This window comes from Carcharodon carcharias, chromosome 12 (genome assembly GCF_017639515.1).
Source record: "Carcharodon carcharias isolate sCarCar2 chromosome 12, sCarCar2.pri, whole genome shotgun sequence".
Classification (NCBI taxonomy): domain Eukaryota; kingdom Metazoa; phylum Chordata; class Chondrichthyes; order Lamniformes; family Lamnidae; genus Carcharodon; species Carcharodon carcharias.
In genome coordinates, this window is record NC_054478.1 from 117,579,169 (window position 1) to 117,601,795 (window position 22,627).

Here is a 22,627-nt window from a genome sequence, read left to right on the forward strand (position 1 = left end):
AAGAGCGTGGGACATTTTTCACACATCCACAGTTCAAAGAGGCAGTGGCACATGTAAAAAAGCAGCTGCCTTCAAACAGATGCAATTTTGGTTAGGCATGTTTCTGAAACACTACATTTAGACATTTGAGGAAAGGGTCTAAACCTGCCAGAGTTATATAGAGAAGTCAGGTACCCCTTCTAGAGAGGCCAGGTGTCCCTTTAGGATTGTTAACAGTTGACATTAATGTGTGTAAAAAATGGATAAGCTCTGTGGGACTGTCAAGCTGTCAAGTCATTTTTTAAGTTAATTCTTTCACAGGCTGTAGGCATTCCTGGCTAGGCTAGCATTTATTGCCCATTCCTAATTGCCCCTGAGAAGGTGGTGATGACCTGCCTTTAAATCCTTTGCCCTTTACATTTTGAAAAAAAAAGCAGCTGGCCTGAAGTTGAAAAAATCGGTGCTTGCAACTTCAATGGATGTTGTTGACATAAAACTGGGTGCTATCATTACCTTATTATTTCTGCTTCATTGATTCCACAATCATTATCACAATGGGCAGGCGGTAGGGGCTGCAAGTTCACAGTTTGATTGACAGCTCCAAGTAATCATAAAGAGATTAGCTGTCTTTGTGGGGCTATGAATACAAACGTTTGTTTTTATAAGGAATTAAGTACCTGAAGGAAATGTTTGTTATATATAGGATTAAGTATTTGAAGGGATTTAATATATTGAATGGGCTTTTATCAATGAGAGTTTTTAAAAAATATAAAGCCTGTAAGAAATACTTAGAATTTTATTTAATTTCATCTCAGCCATGGCTCCTGAGGTCTGTCCATGGTGGATTCTAGGTGAGTTGGCATGGAGGATGTAAAAGGTGGGCATGTGTTGGCATGTGTTGGCACTAAATTGGCAGAGGAGCTCTAAAGGGCTATGGGACTGTGTAGAGGGGCATTGGTTGTCATGGAGGGTATGAGAAGTCATGCGGTGTGTAGAGGGGCATAGGTTAGCATGGAGGGTATGAGGGTTCGTAACAGGTGGCTGGGGGCATGACAAGGCATGAGTTGGCATGGATGCAGCACATGGTGTGGTGAGGCGAGAGGGCTAGAGAGCTTTTTTTGTTTCACTTATTTTATTACAACTGGGATGAAATCCCAGAGAACTGAGGCAGACTTTTTAACCAGCCCTCCTTGACACCTGGCAGCCCCAGTAGCTGCATCCACATTGTTTCTGAGGCTAGCAGGTCCAACCCGTTAGCACCCACCTCTCCCCAGAACAAAAATCTGGCAAGTGGGGCTGTTTCTCCCTAACCAGGTTTTGCGGAGTTGGGACTCTGCACACTTGATTCAGGAGTGAACATTTGACTCATGGTGTCTGCTAACTTGAAATCCAACAGAGAGGGGTGTGAATGATCCACTTTATCACATGAAGGTGCAAATGGCTCTCATTCATTCCCTATTGTGTAACAATGGCTTAGCCATCAAATCATTTGTGTGGATAATTGGAGTATAGATTCTGTGATCACATGACAGAAACTGACTTGAGACAGCAGAATCTTATTATTCTAAGACAGCCCAGAAAGATCACTCTGGGATGCAAAGATCAGAGGGAAGGCAACTTGCCCAGCAAAAGGTAGGATCCTACCTGAAAATACCACAATAGGCAGATTTGTTTTATCTACAAGAAATATCCTCACTACAGGAGCTTATCTACAGCTTCAACTAAGGCAAAACCAGGATTTGCGGGTAATAAGCCATCGTGAGTTGATCAGCAGAAAATTCCAACCTCCATTGTCTTCAGTGAAAGAAGAGAGAATACTCAGGCCTGTAACATTTCAAACTACCGCCTTAAAAAATCAACATAATCGTGACTTTTGAACTCTTTCTAAAAGATATCAGTGTATGTGACATCTCTAGAAATCATCATCTTTTCATGTGTGTTTTTATGTTTGTGTGTTGTGTGCGTGTATGCCTTGTCTAAATAAGGAGTAAGTGTTCAGTGTGATTTCATTCTGGATGTTGTGCAAATAAATATTTATCCTTTCTTTTGATTTAAACGTGCAAAAAACCTTGGTTTGTGTCTGCTCTTAAAATTCACAGCAATCAAGGGGTTAAACACTCCTCAAAAAGATGTCTTATTGTGGTCAGTCAAGAGGTGGCAAAAAGGGGAAATGATCCCCCATCTCTCCTTTATCCATAACACAATCCATTTATTTCTAAGATAAAATGGACTTGGGAGCAAAGATAGCTAATTAGCAATTCAACCTAGATATAAGGTTAGTGTGTTTCATGTTGCCATGGCAGAGGGCAGCAGAAGCCATTTTCGATATCAGGTTATGGGCTTCCCTACAAATCAAGGAACATCAGAGACAGACAGCACCAGTTCTGTGTGATCAGCAGAGAGCTGCTTAGCTTTGTGAGCTACCAAAGCCAGAGTTGGGCAGGAGATGGTGTCTAATCAAAGAGACATATCTGGCAGCCATCTAAGGATTCCAGGAGATTTGTCCTGGCATGGCCAATGATCTGAAGATGTTTCTTTTTGTTCATTCATGGGATGTAGGCATCACTGGAAGGGCCAGCATTTGTTGCCCATCCCTAATTACATTTGAGAACTGAATGGCTTGCTCGGCCATTTCAGAGCCAACCACATTGCTGTGGGCTGGGAGTCACATGTAGGCCAGGTAAGGATGGCAGATTTCCTTTCCTAAAGCACATTAGTGAACAAGATGTTTTTTTTTAATGACAATTGGCAATGGCTTCATGGTCATTGATAGACTTTTAATTCCATTTTTTTTTTAATTGAACTCAAATTTCACCACAGCCCATCATGGGATTAGAAACTGAGTCCCCATAGCATTACCCTGGATATCTGGATTACTAGTCCAGTGACAATACCACTACGCCACTGCCTCCCCCACTACGCCACCACCTTTACTGCTGGTGGTGGATTTAAGGAATTCTTTGAAAACTGAGGGAAGGGTCTGGAGATAGTCACTCAAATTTCCTCCTTGGCGAAATTGAGATAAGAGAACCCATTGGAAGCTAGGAGCAGCTGCGCACTGTTTACTATAAGGAATGTAATTCTGTGGAATTACCTTTCTGTAATTTAAGGTATGAGTTGCCTACAAAAAGGAAATAGTATTTAATCATAGATTTTTTAAGTCATTTTTACTGTAAAAGTTTTAAAATATGAAACCTTGCTGTATCATACTTTTAGCTAATAACTGGAAGTTTGGATCTCGTTTTAAAGGTAAAGGCCTCTATGGAGCTCGTGGCACAATGACCCAGCTTCCACTGTTCTCTGGAGTAGAGAATTTCAAAGATTAATGACTCTATGAGAGAAGAAATTTCTCCTCATCGCCATCTTAAATGGGAAGCCCTTTTTTGAAACAGTGCAGTTTAGTTCTAGATCCCCCCATGAGGGGAAGCATCCTCTCAGCATCCACCCTGTCAAAACTCCTCAGAATCTTATATGTTATATGTTTTAATAGTTAATATGCTTAATATGTTATATCTAGGAATCAGCCTAGTAAATTTTCTCTGGACTGCCTCCAATGCAAGTATATCCCTCCTTAAATAAAGAGACTAAGACTATTCACAGTACTCTAGATGTGGTCTCACTAATGTCCTGTACAGTTGTTATACCAAGACTTCCTGATTTTTCTTCTCCACTTCCCTTCCAATAAAGGCCAACGTTCCATTTGGCTTTCTAATTACTTGTTGAATCACAAAAATTAGTATGTAGGTACACGTACAAGGACACCCAGATCCCTCTGTACCACAGCATTCTGCAGTCTCTCTCTATTTAAATACTGTTCTACTTTTCTATTCTTCCCACCTAAGTGGTCAACCTCACATTTTCACACATTACACTCCATCTGCCAAATTCTTGCCCACCCATGTAACCTTTTAAGTGGCATGTTATTATGCCTTTTGAAAATCCAAATCCACTCTGCTTCTGCTGGTTCCCTTTTACCTGCCCTGTTTGTTATATCCTCAAAGAATTCTAATACATTTGACTTCCCTTTCATAAAATCATATTGACTCTGCTTGACTATGCTTTGATTTTCTAAATGTCCTGCTCCTACATCCTTAATAATGTTATATTTTGTTTAATTAGGGTTTCATGTTTAGAAGTATCACTCAATGATAATTTGTAATTATATTAAGTAGTTTAGCTAGTTAAGCTATAAATTTAATACAGTATTTATACCTCCCCAGTACTGATTGAAACTACAGCCCTAGTTTAAAGAACAAAAACAAAAAACTCACCAAATAATCACCTACCTGCTTACCTAAATAATGCCTCTGGAGTTCAGCTCTCAGGACTTGCAGTGTCCTGCTCCCTATCTAGTTCTTTAAAAGGCCAGAATGGCGCTATTTCCCTCACCACCAAATTCCCTCGCTCACCAAATTCCCAAGTTCAGTACTCTGTCGAAGCTATACTACGCCAAGCAGAACTCTGTGTGCTAGAAGAGAAACTCATACTTATGCTAGTTGGTATTCCAAGACCTGAGTCAGGCCCTGCCAGCTAGGGAACCAGTTCTAACTAGCCACCTAGTTAACTAACTATGCAGCTGCCACTAGCAGACAACGTGTTTACCACTGACTAAGATTGAAAGAAACTACAAGTCAATGTGAAAGTAAAGTTCAATGCTAAATGCAACACCTGACTAAATTTTAAGAGACCAGCTCTTAAAATGCTTAGAATTCTCTGACTTGTCAAATTCCTGAGTATAGTACTCTGTTGAAGCTATACTCCGTAAAGCTGGCCTCTGTGCTATGAACTTACTGATTCAGTGAAACTATTGGAATAGTTGTTCATACTGATACCATCATATTACTTAGTTGAGGATCTGGATGTTTGGTCGCTGGAGTCTATGGAGGAAATGGACAGAACTGGGCAAAAATGATATTAATTTGGCGAGTGTGCCATTAGGTCATTTGTGTGATTCAAGTGTAGGTGAAAGGCAGGTAGTTGTATCATTCTGTCTTCCTCAGTACGTATGTGCTATGATGTCTGCAGAAGCTCCTTTTGTACACATGTCCAGAAAACTTGAGTTTGCAATGAACTATTCAAAATTGTTTAGGGATTTTATCTGCACATGCATTATTTTGCATGTGAAAGTAATGAAATACAATGAAACATCCTGTATTATGCAATATGTGTTTTGTTTATATGTTTGGTCACATTTAGTGTTCTGTTTATGCCTCAGTAGGTCATATCCTTAACCTAAAAACAGCTTAGAATTTTTTTATTTTTCACAATTTCTATCCCATCTGTGCTCCTGAAGGTGTTACCTCTTGTCAACTCTGTTTGGATGTATTCTTGGAAGTTTTAACACATTCTTCCAGCTGCCATGACCTCACATTTGGTTGCCCAACACATCCATTCTTGTGACACACTGCCTCCCTCCAGCAACTGCAAATGGGCAGATATGCTGCAGTATCCAATTAGATAATCCTCCACCACTTTTATAAGTAATAACAGAAGTGTTAAAGAAAATGAAAGAAAAAGTCTCAAGTCTTTTAATTGCCCAATGATCAATCTGCTGGCTTGTGCACAACAATGTTCAGAAGATCGATCATTAATTCCTGACCGTTGGCAACCCAATACTTATACATGAATTTAAGCCATAAGTGTTGACAGGCACTGCTGGAGAGCCACAGCTCAGAGTGATCCATCCTTCCCTGTCCATTTCCCAACAATGCACACTGGATAGCATTCAGGTGTAGAAACTTTGGCTGATTATTTTGAACACATCTCAAACTTGAGCTGTTGTGCTCAATTTGAGCCTGTAGATCTGCTCCAGTTGCTTGTACTTGGGATCTTCCTGTCCTGTACAGCTCAGTTCCACACCCCATGGTGCGTTTATTCACTGAGGCTAACAATGGCTCTCAGATAAGCAGTTTTATGTTTGCATCTTTGCTGCATTAATGGTACCTTGGATGCATCATTTTGATGTCCATTTCATATTTCAAAATTGATCTGATTTGAATGACGTTTTATTTCCTGTTAACTAGCATTTTTTTTATTTTCATTTCAGGTCACTCACCCACCACATAGTTGCAAAAATGACTAAACTGCGTGGTGTGCTGTTGCTCGTGCTCTTCAACCTACTGTATTTCACTCAAGCACAACAGGGTAAGGACTAGAGAGATTCAGCGGGGTTTTTTGAGGCTGGTCACCTCACTTTATAATGATTTGTGTCAGCATTTGTAGAAATAACTGATTTTTTTTGTAGAAATTTTGAGGTAAGTCTTTTTTGCTTTCTCATTAACAGGCCATCTTTCATCGGGAACAAGAAATGTATATTGTATTCCATATTATACTTACAATGCAGACTAAGGTGACATGAAACAATGTTATCTGGAAATATTCAAAAGTTTCTTGATGTGGATCGTTTTTTTTCATATTGAAATAATATAAGTTGATGTTTTGGTGAAAAGAGGGTAGTATATGAATGAGGATCACCATAATTTTGTGGGATAAATGGTTCCCCCCGCCCTACACTTTGCCTTTATTTCAGTGAGTTCCTGATTAAATTCTCATCACCTTGCGTAAGTGCCAAGTGAAGACTAGGCACTTTTCCACTGAGGGAGGGAAGCACAGGCAGGGAGATCTCCAAGTGACTACTTTTAGGGTAGTGTTATTGGGGCAGGTTTCCCATCCACCCTGTCAGTAATGTTTACCCATCATGTTTTGGACCAGAGAATCTGAGTCCTGTGCAACGTGTCTAGAAGTTTCTAAAAGACTATTCTTTCTTTTTAATTAATCATCTACCCATGCATCTCATAGTTTGAAGGCATTGGTTATGAAGGATTTCAAAGAATTTTCCACAACAGCAAAATAAATTATGGAACTCCTAAAATGATCTAAGTGCACCCATTTGCTAACCTCCCCTCATTCCCTCCCATTCTGCTTTGAGCTTCGACAAAGTGAAGGGGTGTGAGGTGCCGTGAGGGAGAGGGTGGAAGGGATGTAGGCTGTGGGTGCCAGGCAAAGAGGAAATAGAACTGGCTGGGGGGCGGTGGGGTGGGGTTGGGGGTGGGGATTATCCTTACAAGAAAAACAATAAATAAATACTAATAACATTCTGTAATGGTGCAGAAAAAACATTGGCATTGTTTAGAGAAAAAAAATGCCTCTATATTTAAGACAGTCCTAAACAGCTTTTCTTTCTTAAAGATGACAGAACAGTTGCTGCTGACATAGTCTTTCTAGTGGATACCTCCTGGAGCATCGGCCAGGAAAATTTCCAATATGTGCGAGAGTTTCTATTCAGGGTTATAAAGGCTTTTGATATTGGAGAAAACAGATTTCGTTTTGGCCTGGTGCAGTACAGCGAGAAGCCACAAGCAGAGTTCCATTTAAACACATATTTTACGAAGCAGAACATCCTATTTCATATATGGAACATGTCTTATAAGGGGGGAGGCACAAAAACTGGACTAGCACTAGAATATGTAATCAAGGATCAGCTCACTAAAGCCACCGGGAGTAGAGCGGAACAAGGAGTGCCACAGATTATTATAGTGTTAACAGACGGACGATCTCAGGATGATGTAATCTCCCCGTCTGCTTCCCTTAAGTCAGCTGAAGCTATAATTTTTGCTGTTGGAGTTCAGCAAGCTGTTGAATGGGAATTAAAGGAGATTGCCAGTGCACCTCATGAGAGGTTTGTTTATCACCTCAATGACTTTGCCGCTCTTAAGGGCATTGTAAACGACTTAGTGGCAAGTGTGTATACGGCTGCAGCGCACCCATTATCTGATGGGATAATAAAAGACACTACAGGTAAACAGTTAGCTGGTATCACTGCTACTTTGCTTACACTGCTCAATTTATGAGACTTTTTAAAAATGGGAAAAATGGCTCTCCTGATGGTTCAGTTGGCAAGGTTATGATTATTTAAAAAGCTGAGCTATACAGACCAGGAAGGTCCCAGATTCAATCCCCTGGTCTGTGCTGAGTTCGCTGATCTCAGCCAGGGAAGCAATAGGGGTGCTGCAATTGGTCTCAGTGCCCTGGGCTAGGGAGGGGAATAAAATCAGCCAGGATTCCTGCTCCTGATTGCTAAACAGTAACTCCTGCTTAAAAGTACACGCGTGGACAGAATGAGACTTGGCAATTATGTCCTCCGTGGATAATGGCCTGCCATTATTTGATATCTGCACTCATGTATGGAGATGTCCACTTTGGCAAGTTACCACAGGATTATCTTCATCACTGGAATGATTGCCCAGCATGGAGTCAACGCCATCAGGAAAGGAGGGGAGAAAAATTGGAGAGAAAGGAAAATGAAGTCGAGCTTCAATATGCATTTAAATATTGAAAGCCCTGTCTCTAGATGAATTGGGTTGTAAAGTGAAATTAATGAGCAAAGAGCAGATCCACTTTAGAATTTATGTTCTACTAACATCACTGCCCCTCATATCATTGTATATGTTTTAATTAAACACCCATTATGCATCTATATCAGTGCCTTGCTACAAGTTAATAACATATCACAACTAAAATGCACTGTTATTGGCAGACTTCAGGGAAACAGAGATAATTTCACAGTTGCTGTGGTGTGACCATGCAAATGGCTTGACCAAGCATCCAAAATGTAATTTCAAGAAGTGCATTTGGAATGTAGGTGCCCTCCATTCGGTCATGAAGGGACCTTGCCTAGATTTATAAGCTGTTGGTCAGCAGAGTTTTGGTAGAGAGACAGTGCAGAGTAGTAAGAAAAGGAATTGTTAAAATCAAATTGGGAAATTAGGACCAGATGAACAAAGCTAGTGAGAATGGTTTCAACAAATATATTAGGAAGAACCTTAACAATGGAGTAATAAATGTTTAGAATAACCTCCCAGATTGGGTTATGAATGGAAGAAAATGGGATGTTCTAAATAAAGATGGATTAGAAGATGAAAAAGTTAAGGTACTGGAAGCTTTCATTGAAAATTCCTGACGTACGTTACGTTTATAATTTTTTGGCTTTGCTTTGCCATATGTGCAGAAGTCAATTGAAGGGAGTGGGAAAATGGCATGAAGATGAAACACTACCAGGGAGAGAAAGAGCAATGTTTGCAGTTGATGTCCCTTCTCTTCATTGGCAACACCTTCAAAATCTTCACAGCTTTTAATATCAATGAAGATTGCTTTTATTTTGGGCTGACACACCATAGCAACAGTCACAGCAGCTTGAGAATTGTTTGTGACATCAAATGTTCTGACTGCAACTGACGTGGTTTAAAAGGTTTTTTTTGTATAGATCTATCAGTCACTCTGAGGCTTAAGATGTATCAAATGTGCCCCAGACCTAAGATATCGGAATTGGTGTAATGGTTGATATAGTGGTAACCTGATGCGCTATCCCATATTGAAGGTTTTTATAAACGCTTCAAGTACCTTACTTTGGCCTTGCTGTCATAGAGGAAGCACCAAGTGGAGCTCAGGTACTTTCCAGTGACAGATGAAGAAAATAACAGAGTGAGTGTCTCTGTACTGGTCTTGGATACCTCCAAGTGATTGACTCAAAACTGGCATTGAAAGTGGATTAATTGAAGGTTATCTGCTCAGGCATGTTTGGGAAATGTGGGGAGGAAACATAAATAAGAAAAACTGAAATGATGTGGAATTGTTGAGAAGTTACCAAGAATGAAGCTTAGATAGTTTTAAAATAATAATGGTGATAATTTAATTCCAGAATCCAATCTTATGAGAAATGGTGAAGCACAGGAGCTTTGGAATCAATCAGAGTGCCAGGAAACCCTTTGTCTTCTCAGTGCTTGACCTATCTGTTCATTTGTGTTGCTATTAACATCCAAGAGCTTTGCTTCCACCATATTTCAGCTGTGTGCACACCATGTACTTTTACACACCTGCTTGTGTTCTACGAAAGGCTGTGACACGATGCACAATGTTAATCACAAAAAGGTTTTAACTTTTTCTGCATTCTTTGATTAAAATCAAAATGAACATATGGTGACATATGGTGAGTGTTGCTATCCTAATATTCAGTGAAACAATGTGAGAGTGGACCCAAGTTCATGTCCTGTTTTACTCCATTTGTAAACACAGCTACATTAAGCAGGGAAGTGTCAGAATAAGGTTGTGGCATTTTCCAACAGAGTAGAAAGGAAACATTGGAGGAAAGAATCAGACCTATGTGGACCATTGTAGCTGCTTACAGAGTGAGTTGGTGGCTGCCAGAACATAGAGAAAAATAAAACTTACCTTCTAAAAATAAAGAGAAAAAATGTTCAAGGTGTACTAAAAGAACCATTACCTTTGTGTGCAGATGAACCCTGAAAGCTCAATATCTTTCTAATGGGATCTGTAGAAGTTTTATCCACCCCCCCCCCCCCCCCCCCCCACACACACACACACACACACACACAATGTGTTCTCTCCATCTGAAATTTCTACAATGGCTGATATTGCCTAATTTCTTAGGTAGTTGACAATGCTGCTCCTTACCAAATAGGTTAATCTGCTGAATACATATCTCACTTGTGACCCTGGCCAACGACATAGATGATTATGTTGGGGATAGGATTTGTAGGTTTGCGGATGACACAAAGATTGGCCGGGTAGTTAACAGTGAGGTTGAGTGTCTTGGGCTACAGGAAGTTATAGACAGGATGGTCAGATGGGCAGATGAGTGGCAGATGGAAATTAATCCTGAAAATTGTGAGGTGATACACTTTAGAAGGAGTAATCTGACAAGGAAGTATTCAATGAACAGTATGACACTTGGAAGTTCTGAGGAACAAAGGGGCCTTGGCGTGTGTGTCCATAGATCTCTGAAGGTGGAGGGGCACGTTAGTGGGGTGGTGAAAAAGGCATATGGGACACTTGCCTTTATCAATCGAGGCATAGATTACAAAAGTAGGGAGGTCATGATGGAGTCGTATAGAACCTGGAGTACTGTGTGCAGTTCTGGTTGCCGCATTATAGGAAGGATGTGATTGCACTGGAGGGGGTGCAGAGGAGATTCATCAGGATGTTGCCTGGGATGAAACATTTAAGTTATGAAGAGAGGTTGGATAGACTTGGGTTGTTTTTGTTGGAACAGAGAAGACTGAGGGGTGACCTGATCGAGGTGTACAAGATTATGAGGGGCATGGACAGGGTGGATAGGGAGCAGCTGTTCCCCTTAGTTGAAGGGTCAGTCATGAGGGGACATAAGTTTAAGGTGGGGGGCAAGAGGTTTAGGGGAGATGTGAGGAAAAATATTTTTACCCAGAGGGTGGTGATGGTCTGGAATGCGCTGCCTGGGAGGGTGGTGGAGGTGGGTTGCTTCATATCCTTTAAAAAGTACCTGGATGACCACTTGGCATATCACAACATTCAAGGCTATGGGCCATGTGTTGGTAAATGGGATTAGGTAGGTAGGTCAGGTGTTTCTCATGTGTCAGTGCAGACTCGATGGGCCGAAAGGCCTCTTCTGCACTGTGTGATTCTGTGATAATCTGTGTTTTCCTCTCTGTTGGTGTTTTATAGTATTGTCACTTAGGCAATTTATTATTATTACTACCAATGAACAATCAGAAAAATGTGCTTCAGTCAATATATTTTCATACTATGCTAATATGCTTTTTGTGTGATACCCTTAACTTATCATGGGAAACTATTCCCACCTCTGCCACCAACAAAGGTAAACATGTAACCACAGATACTATGCAAATTGGTCATCGTGTTTACCTACCTAACCATGACTGCATTTCAACAGTAATTCACTGGCAGTGATTCATTTTGAGAGGGCCTTAGGACATTAAAGATAGTCTAAAATTGTAACCTCAATTTTCTTGCTTCATCCTAATAATGCCTTCCCTCACACAATACACATTTAGAAAGATATAAGTTGTTCACCTACAATGCAGTTCCATGAAATATCCCCATTCATAATATAGATATTATTCAACTCCGAGTGACAACACTGACAATCTCATGGCTTGGCTGAAAGAGGTGAAATTTGCCTGAGGCAACCTTGTGTGATGGGCAGTCCTGAAATGCAGCTCTAGCCAAGTCAGATTATCGACACTGTTACAGTGCATACTTTCAAAGGTATTTGCTCCGTTATGTCAGACTACATTTGTAAACATAGATTCAGGCAACTATAGGGTTAAAATAGTCACAAAGACTGTATTTAAAGTGAGAATTTTCCTGATGAAAATAAAATGTTATAAAGAATCACATAAAGCTTCAACATCCTCATGGTTTTGTGTTGATTAATTTTATCTTTGTTTAAACAGAGGGTTCTGATGACATCATTGAGGGAAGTTATTATTCAACAGCAAGAGGGAGTAGAGCTAACAGACATCAATGAAATTGAGATCATCTTAGATGTTCTCCGCCTAGATTTTCTGTGTCCTTATATACAATACACTGACTGCAACACCACATAATTTATACTGGCTATGTCACTGATAACATACATTGGCTATGATGTACAGTATATATTGATTCAGCAAGTTTTCTCAAGCAGCACTATATATTATCTCTGCTGTTAGTTCAGCTCCTTCGTTCACTTGGGCCCAGTAACTTGTTTCCGTTTCCTTCAATGATGCCATCTGCACGCACGATTGAAAAAAAAAGTAATCTACAGAACATAAATGTAACAGAAAGAGAAAATAACCCAATTAGTGTTTAAAAAAACTGCTTCTTCATTTTTTGAACTGCCAAAGAGATTAAGAGATTTTCTTAAAATTCAGCCTGTCAAATAATTTTCAAACACTTCTTAAAATGGGAAAAAGGGAATAGGATTTTGATAAACTTTCTCATTTGTTCCTTTATATGTATCTTCAGGCTCTTTCCCATTTGAGTGTGTTGACTGTAAATTTCTCAAAGATAAACTGAAAGATTTCAGTTTCAATTTTTAAAGTTAATCTATGCTACCTGTATTAGAATATAGCGAAAAACTAACACAAAGTTAAAATAAATTGCACAAATCAATAATGCCCAGCAGTGACATTGCAAGTGTTTAAAATGATCAAAGAATGCAGAATGGAGTGTAAAATCCCAGATTGGCAGACACCGCTTTATGTTTATGTTCATTGAGATGTGTTTGATACTGAATTTTGCACACAGTTTAATCTCTCAGCTGTTAATCCTTGCATGGAGGTCACTGTTTTTAACATGTTCACCTTTTGCATTTGTCTTTCTCTTTAAAGCGCAAGAATCGGCTGACCTAATTTTCTTAATTGATGGATCAGTCAACGTTGGAAGTGGCAATTTTCAATATATACGCGATTTTATCGTAAATTTCATCGACAATCTCGAGATCGGCCCTGACAGAATCCAAATTGGTGTGGTACAATACAGCGATGAGCCCAACACCGAGTTCTATTTTAACACATATTCCACGAAAATAGAGGTCTTGGATGCTGTGAAACAACTTCAACCAAAAGGCGGTGATGAGATTAATACTGGTGAAGCCGTGCAGTTTCTATTCGACAATCACTTTGTTGCGGCAGCCGGCAGCAGGGTATCAGAAGGGGTTCCACAGGCAGTAATAATTATTTCATCTAGTGAGTCCAGTGATGATATAAACCAGGCAGAACTATTGCTAAAGCAAGGTAGTATATACTCATTTTCAATTGGAGGTAGAGATGCCAACTCTAATGAACTCGTACAGCTTGCAACCGACACTTCCTTTTCTACCATGATCTCGGAATACCGCGAGATTGCTAACTTGCAACAGCAGTTTTTACCATTGGTCTCAGGAGTGGCCCGAAGGGAAATAATTCTTGAGCCTGTAGTTATTAACGAAGGTATGTATAATCTGAATTTAGTCCCAACTGTTTGCAACCTAACAGACATGCAAGAGCCTTATTGTCGTCTCGAAGCTGGTAAATCATAACCCAAATGACCAAACAGGTTTGTTAGAAACTTACCAGAGTTGGAAGAACAGACCTTATCAATGCTCGTCTTATTAATTTCCAGCTTCTGTCAGGACATTTTAACAGGTAGGTAAATGATAGGGGAAAGAGTTTATTTTCATAGGACATTTGTAACAACAGTGTAAGTTGGGAGTGGAGAAGCTCGTGTGGAACATACAGGGACCTGTTGGGCTGAATGGCCTGTTTCTGCAGTACCTTTTAAACAAAATTAAAACACTACTGGCAATCTGAAATATAAACAGAAAATACTGGAAATACTCAGCAGGTCTGCCAACATCTGTGGAGGGAGAAACAATCAGGTCCATGACCTGTCATCACAACCAGTGACTCTTAGACTTTCTGTTAAGGTACAGTATGGTTTCTGAAATATATTGGGGAGTGTGAAATCACTGTCCTTTTTGTTTCATTTTTCAAATTCAATATTGAACATTTGTCCATCATTCTCTAAGTTTGCTTCTTTACTGGAATTCACAAGTTCCTTTGTACATTTTCCCATCTGTCAAAATCAAAGGCATTGGTTTTTGATTTTTTTTTCATTTTTTTTATAAATCTCCTGTGCTTAACATTCAGACATTCCTGACACCTTCAAGAGAGATCTGTCTGAAGATGATTATTTCATTTTCCACCCCAGTCCATATCACTACCTTATTTCAAATTGAGATGGCAATATTGGGTCTCTTATTTGGCTGTCAGTTTTTCCCAAGTGATTTGGAATCATTGACTAAGCCAATGCAGTCAACCAGGTAACTTATCAAGCATGGTGTCAGTTTAAGTTGGAAGCTGATGTGTCCCTTGTGAGGTACCACATAACGTATTACATTCAAGCTTTTTGTATGGTCTCTTTCTTGCTGGTGGATGTAGCACTGAAAGCAGCCATATTAATCTGACTCTGTCTACTTGTGTGCAGCATCACATGGGTACAGGTAATGTCTCACTGTTATCAGTCCAGCAGAACAGATAAAGACTGACCTCCTCCAAGATGTGGAAGAATATTAAACATTAATTTGGGATAGGGATGGGGCAGACCAAATGATTCAGGTCTCATTGCAGCTACATCTGTTGATTCACCTCGAACTCCTTCCTCATCTAATTTATGAAGTGTATTCAGAACCCTTGAAAAAATTTGTATTCTCATCACTTTGTATGGTGAGCGATCAAACATAGAAACAGGAAAGTATTTATTGGCAAAAATCCCTAAAATGGCTCCCCATCCAGAAAAGCAGCTAATGCATGGAGGAAAATGCAAAATGTGATGGATTGTTATTTCCTTCTAACAAGCTTCCTTCAGCAGGATATGGCCAGTGGATGCCATTTGTCAGTTTTATATGTACAGACAATGGTGCACCTTCACCCAAAGATGCAATTTTTGGTGTGAGACCTATATTAAATAATGTACCCATTTACATGAGCAACACAATTTTGCTTTTTGTCTCCAGTTGCCAACAAGGCCTCAAAGTCAGGGCCCTAGCCTCTCTTAAATTATGAGTAATCCTTTCAGACACCATTTTTGTTGCTTCAGAAGAAATATTCATGGCTACATTTCCAAAACATTAATAATGAAAATGCCTCAGTTGATTGTTGGAGAAATCAAAGCAATTTTATCTATTACCCCCACAGTATGAAAATCATTTGTTTCCTCCATATCCTTCTGGTTTCTCATCACCTGTTTCTCTTGGATATTGATTTGGAAGGGTGGAATAATCCAAACTGCTCAAGAGCGATTTCTAACCTTATTGGTTATCATTGCAAATACTGCATTTTTACAGATGCTTTTTGCCCTGGTTTTCCAAGTTAGCTCTCTTGGCCCACATCTGGAATGTAAACTGGGACATTCTGTAATCCCAACCCAAGATTCATGATCAAAGTTAATCGTCACAAGGTTACTGGCTGCATGTGTGAAATTTCCTGAAATGGTTTAAAGGATACTGAGGGGGAAAACATGGTTGTCTGTGCTGAATGTAATTAGAAATGTTCTTGGAATGTATGATGAGCACCCTATATTAATTGGCACCAAGGGTGGTGGCCTACAAGTGTGACTGAAATGCAAGGGTGCCTCACCCTTGTAAATCGGCACAAGACCTATTAAATCTCTGAAAAAGGATTACATAAGGTCATTTCCTTATAATGCAACTAGTGGACCTGCTTTCATTTCAGAATGAAGGACCTAATTAAAAACAACTTTTAAGTTTAGAAAGTAAAATGTGCAACAACTAAGAAACAGGAATCACCAATGTACAAGAGGACCATTCAAAATTGGTCCTCCTCTGCCATCAGGGTGTAACTGATGTGCTGGAGTCACCAGTTGTTTCCCTTGAGGTGGAGTGCCAGTCACTCAGAAGAGGAAGCTTGACCACTTGGTGCCAGAGCAATGGTGAATCTTGAGGAGTGTGGGGAGGATGGGAGGAAATTGAGTGGTTGCTGGCAGCTGCCTGCAGTTTTAATGGGGAGCTAGAAGGAGCACTCAAGTGTCCTTCTGGTTCTTGTTACTGATCTTCTCTATTTTTGTAATAAGAACAGAAACTGCTGGAAATACTCAGCAGTCTAGCAGCATCTGTGGAGAGAGAAACAGAATTAACGTTTTGTGTCTATATGACTTCTTCAGAGCCATTTTTGTGTTCTGAAACCAATGCAGTTTCTTAAAAGTATGACTTAATTCCAGTTTCTTGATGACAACATTGATTGTTTGATAACATTGGAATTTTATCTTGGTCATCTCTATCATTTCTATTATTGATTTTAAAGCATTTAAGTGGTCACATTGGAGCTAATAGGTTCCACAGAAATGCTCTGTTCTATATAGGATTGGGTAGGATTTTATCAGTATATTGAGCTAGACCTCTGTATAGACCTCTGCTTAGACCTCAGTATATTGAGCTTTTACCTCTGGAACTTGGGTTTGATCTATGACAGATTGCTATAATGATCCTCTTTGAAACAAGTTTGGGCTCATTGAGTCCAGTTCCTAGGTTTAAGACTATCCTAAATACAGCACAAATGGATATTCAATTGCCAGGTGAACAAGAAGCTGTTGTGAGAAGGGAAAAATGTTAAGCTGGTGCAAGTAGAGATTATTCTTAGGACTTTGCTTCAGTGCTGAGCAAACTTTATTTGATGCTGACAATGTTCTTAGATTAGAAATTGATCCACTCTCTAGCACTGGTATCCTATCTTGATAAGCACAAACCTCACACAAGAAAAGATTTATTAAAACTGCTCTGTTTACAATATAACCTAGCCTAGAGAAAGTCACTGAGTGGAAAAGGATAGCTTTTATATTAATAAATCCCAGAAAATATTAAGTTTGAAGATTCTTGACAAGAAAAACAAAGTTTATTAGCAAGTTCTTGTATGTATGTAAAGTATGAAAAGAAATTCAAAATCAAACTAACTTACAATTGTTTTACAGTTCGAGACAGGAGGAAAGACATAGTATTTCTGATCGATGGCAGCTCAAGAGTGGGAGCTCAAAACTTTTTGCGAATCCGTGAATTTATCTTAAAAATAGTTAACAAATTTCAAATTGGACCAAATGCTGTGCAAGTTGCAGTGGTACAGTACAGTGAAGATTCAAGTACTGAGTTTTTCTTAAATACCTACACTTCCAAAAATAAATTACAAGACGATGTGAAGGCACTGCGATCAAAAGGTGGATCTGCACTTAATACTGGGGCCGCATTGAAATATGTCTTTAGAAACCATTTTACCAAATCTGCAGGAAGTAGAAAGGAGGAAGGTGTTCCTCAATTTCTGGTGCTTGTCGTCGGTGGACCGTCCACAGATACTATTCGCCTACCTGCACTTGAATTAAAAGAAGCTGCCATAATGACCTTTGCCATTGGAGTTGGTGAAGCAAGCCAAGCAGAGATGCAGGAGATTGCATTTGGCCCCTTACTGGTATTTGAGATGTCCAATTTTCAGGATTTGATCCGAAAGCATAAAGCTGTGCAGACAATGTTATCCACGCTCGGTCCTCCAACGATAATTACTGAAACACCAACCATCATTGAAGGTACCAAAATCTTTGATATATTGTTTTGTTTCACTATCATTACATATATTGTCCTATTAATACCATTGTAACAAATTCTTTCATAGTTCTTCAGATGAAACTGAGCCACACAAATCTAGTTTGAGTTAACTATGCATAGGTGTTAAAGGCCATTACAGTTGCTTTAGGAAGATGGAAAAAAAATCGCAGCAAGATGTCCAGTCCTGATTTGTATTCAGCCTGACTTGCTGAAAAATGCACATCTAAATCAGAAAACCATAAAGTGATACAGCGCAGAAGGGGGCCATTCAGCCTATTGTGTCCGTGCTGACTCTCACTCCTCTGCTCTTTCCCAATGGTCCTGCACTTTTCTCCTGTTTAAGTACTTACCTAATTCCCTTTTGAAAGTGTCAGGCATGCATTCCAGATGATAATTCAATGTTTTTTTTAAAGTTCCTCACATCTCCTTTGATCTTTTGCTAATTACCGTAAATCTGTCTCCTCTGATTACTGATGCTTCTGCTATTAGAAACTGTTTCTTCCAATTGCTCTATTGAAGTTGTTCATGATTTTGAATACCTCCAAGTTTTTCATACCTGGTACCATTCTAGTAAATCTCCTTACCTCTCTGAAGTCTTAACAACTTTTCTAAAGCATGGTGCTCAGGATTGGTCACAATACTCAGGCTGGGACCTCAGCTGCATTTTACAAAGGTTTACCATAACTTTCATGCTTTTGTACATTATATCTTTATTTATAAAGCCAAAGTCACATCGAAGTTATTAAAAACAATGGGGGAGAAATTCACCTCTGTAGTATTACCTCCAGAGCCACTACTAAGCCTGGTGCTGTTTTGCTGAGGCATGCTGCAGCAGCAGCTGCTTCCAACATGACCTACACAACACATCCTCTTGCAAAGGTTATGAGTGTCTGCTCCTGATATAGCGCAGAGGTGGATAGATTCTTGGTAAGCAAGGGGGTGATACGTTACCGGGGGTAGGCAGGATGCAGATTTGAGGATACTATCAGGTCAGCCATGATCTTATTGAATGGTGAAGCAGGCTCGAGGGTCCGAATGGCCTACTTCTGCTCCTTGTTCATATGTATATATGATCACACCATCTGCAGCTTGCTCATCATGGCAGATAACAGGATGAGGGTGAGCTAGATGTTGAGAAGGGGCATGGCATAGGGAAGTACCGTCATCTTTATATTTTCAGCAACACTGGATACAGTGCCACATCAAAGGTTATGATGCCAGAATAATCAATTTGGACCACACAGGTCCAGGAAACAAATAGATCAGTCGCTCGGCAAATAACCTGCATTAGTTTGCAAGATGGTCCCTGCAATAGCATTCCTTAAATGGCCAGCCACCCAAATTGCAGGTAAGGTAACTTTTAAGAATTTCTGCTAGAGCAAGGTGTCTGGAAGTACTCCATGGCATTTTTGGAGGTGTTGTGGTGACATTCTAGATTTTCCAGGGAGTATTGCTACTTCCACACAAGGAGGGCGGAGGAGGAGCCTGATTGCAGTTGGCTCACCGCTCTTAGTTGCCTACAATGCCAATATCTCAGCTAGTGGCAAGTGTCAGATCAAGTGATGGGGCTTTTTCAGCAGTGTTGTGCTCTTGCACTCTCTCTTCCTTGTTGGGCTGTTGAGATGGACAGGTGGTAATTCTTGGACGCAAATGTTGCAACAATGGTGACAGCAGTGGTGGTGCCATTGGGACTGCATTAAGACAGGAAGATGGAGAAGATTCTGCAAAGAGGGAATTCTCTGTACAATGCCCTCTGCCAAGTTGGAGACGGACTCCTCCAGGCTCTTTGATAGTGACAGGAGGCTGACTGGCAGACAAGTCAATGCACCTAACATCTCAAAATGCAGCCTCATCATTCTTCTGTATGCCATCCCATCAAAGTTCATATTTGAGTCCCGGTAGCAGAACTCGTTTACAGATCTGTCCAGCAGTGAGCTGGCAAATAAACAATCCTTTCGCTTTGGCCTGGTTGCAGCTGGCTCACCACTCTTAGTTGCCTACAATGCCAATATCTCAGTCAGTGGCAAGTGTCAGATCAAGTGATGGGGCTTTTTCAGCAGTGTTGTGCTCTTGCACTCTCTCTTCCTTGTTGGGCTGTTGAGATGGACAGGTGGTAATTCTTGGACGCAAATGTTGCAACAATGGTGACAGCAGTGGTGGTGCCATTGGGACTGCATTAAGACAGGAAGATGGAGAAGATTCTGCAAAGAGGGAATTCTCTGTACAATGCCCTCTGCCAAGTTGGAGACGGACTCCTCCAGGCTCTTTGATAGTGACAGGAGGCTGACTGGCAGACAAGTCAATGCACCTAACATCTCAAAATGCAGCCTCATCATTCTTCTGTATGCCATCCCATCAAAGTTCATATTTGAGTCCCGGTAGCAGAACTCGTTTACAGATCTGTCCAGCAGTGAGCTGGCAAATAAACAATCCTTTCCCTTTGGCCTGGTTGCAGCTGGCTCACCACTCTTAGTTGCCTACAATGCCAATATCTCAGTCAGTGGCAAGTGTCAGATCAAGTGATGGAGCTTCTTCAGCAGTGTTATATTCTTGCACTCTCCCTTCCTTGTTGGGCTGTTGAGATGGACAGGTGGTAGTTCTTGGAGACTTAAAACAGGGAAACAGAAGGGGGAGATTGCAGTGATGGAAGAAGGATGGGATGGGAAACAAACTGTCCATGATTGTGAGTCGTAGTTCATGAGTCTTTAGATCTCTCTTCCTGAAAAGGTGGTGGAAGTAGAGTCTTTGAATATTTGTAAGGCAGAGGTGGATAGATTCTTGGTAAGCAAGGGGGTGATAGGTTACCAGGGGTAGGCAGGATGCAGATTTGAGGTTATTATCAGGTCAGCCATGATCTTATTGAATGGTGAAGCAGGCTCGAGGGTCCGAATGGCCTACTTCTGCTCCTTGTTCATATGTATATATGATCACACCATCTGCAGCTTGCTCATCATGGCAGATAACAGGATGAGGGTGAGCTAGATGTTGAGAAGGGGCATAGCATAGGGAAGTACCGTCATCCTAATATTTTCAGCAACACTGGATACAGTGCCACATCCATGATTATGATGTAAATAAGAGCTCATGGTGTGGAGATTGGGGGGGGCAACATATTAGCATGGGTAGAGGATTGGTTAGCCAACAGGAAACAGGGAGTAGGGATAAATGGGACATTTTCAGGTTGACAGGCTGGGTTCAGTGCTAGAGCCCCTACTATTTACAATCTATATCAATGACTTGGATGAAGGAACTGAAGGTATGGTTGCTAAATGTGCTGATGACACAAAGATGGGTAGGAGAGTAAGTGGTGAAGAAGACATAAGGAGACTGCAAGCGATGTAGATAGTGAGTGGGCAAAAAATTGGCAGATGGAGTATAATGTGGAAAAATGTGAACTTGTCCACTTTAGCAGGATTGAAAAGAATTGAAAAGCAGCATATTTCACGGAGAGAGACTGCAGAATTCTGCAGTACAGATGGATCTGGGTGTCCTGGTACATGATTCACAAAAAATTGGTATGCAGGTACAGCAAGTTATTAGGAAGGCAAATTGAATGTTGTAACTTACTGCAAGGGGAATGGAATATAAAAGTAGGGATGCTTTGCCACAGTTATACAGGGCATTGGTGAGACTACTTCTGGAGTACTATGCACAGTTTTGATCTCCTTACTTAAGAAAGGATATAATTGCACTAGACATAGTTTAGAGGAGGCTCACACAACTGGAATTCAACAGTATTATGATCCAGGGCAACTATATCTGCAGTAAGTGTCTGCAGCTTGATGAAATTCGGTTCAGAGTTGATGAGCTGGAGTCCAAATCTTGGACTCTGTGATGTATCAGGGAGGGGGAAAGTTACCTGGACACTTTGTTCCAGGACAAAGTCACAACTCCTAGGGTAGGAACTTCAGATTTGGTTTTTTGGTCAGGGACAGGAGGATGTGACTGTAAGAGAGGCAGGTATGGAGATTGAGAAGGTAGCACTGAAGGAGCCTCAACACTTGCACTTGTCCAGCAGGGTCAATGTTCTTGCAGCTTGTGTAAACAACAGCAGGGACTGCAGGGAGGATGAGAAAACTGACCACAGCAACGTCATGCATGGGGCCATTCAAGGGGGGAGTAAAAAAGAATGCAGTTGTGGTAAGGCCCAGCCAGCGGGATGTGCACCCGGAAGCACTCAGTGCTACCTGTGTGGGTGGGGGAGGATGGAGAGTCGGGGCCTCAGAGCTGCCTCAGGGAGGGTAACTTCAGTGTTAAACTTGCAATAAATAAAAAAATAAAATTATTCAGACATGTGCAGTTGATGTAGTTTATATGGATTTCATTAAAGTTTTTCATAAGGTCCCACATGGGAGACTAAGAAGGCAAAAGCACACGGGATACAGGGTAATTTGATAAGGTGGATTCAAAATTGGCTTAGTTGTAAGAGACAGAGGGTGATGACAGAAGGATACTTTAGTGACTGGAAGCCAGTGTCCAGTGGCATACCACAGGGATCTGTGCTCGGTCCCCTATTATTCGTCATTTATACAAACGACATAGATGACTATGTGGGGGGTAGGATTAGTAAGTTTGTGGATGACACAAAGATTGGCCGGGTGGTTAACAGTGAGGTTGAGTGTCTTGGGGCACAGGAAGATATAAACGGGATTGTCAAATGGCAGATAGGTGGCAGATGGATGTAATTTAACCCTGAAAAGTGTGAGATGATGCACTTTGGAAGGA

General features: G+C 40.6%; 1 protein-coding gene across 7 annotated transcripts in view; it reads left to right on the forward strand.

The window, feature by feature from the left end:
• Window positions 1-22,627, forward strand: part of LOC121285026 (collagen alpha-3(VI) chain-like) — a 244,697-nt gene that overhangs the window by 20,144 nt on the left and 201,926 nt on the right. For 5 of the 7 annotated variants that reach the window (XM_041201120.1, XM_041201123.1, XM_041201122.1 and 2 more), the window contains exons 2-5: window positions 6,026-6,123; window positions 7,168-7,776; window positions 13,146-13,745; window positions 17,281-17,883. In XM_041201120.1, the coding sequence (XP_041057054.1) occupies window positions 6,054-6,123; window positions 7,168-7,776; window positions 13,146-13,745; window positions 17,281-17,883 (1,882 nt within the window). In that variant the 5' untranslated portion in view covers window positions 6,026-6,053. The remainder of the gene's footprint in view (window positions 1-6,025; window positions 6,124-7,167; window positions 7,777-13,145; window positions 13,746-17,280; window positions 17,884-22,627) is intronic. The other 2 variants (XM_041201124.1, XM_041201126.1) reach the window with 2 other exon arrangements.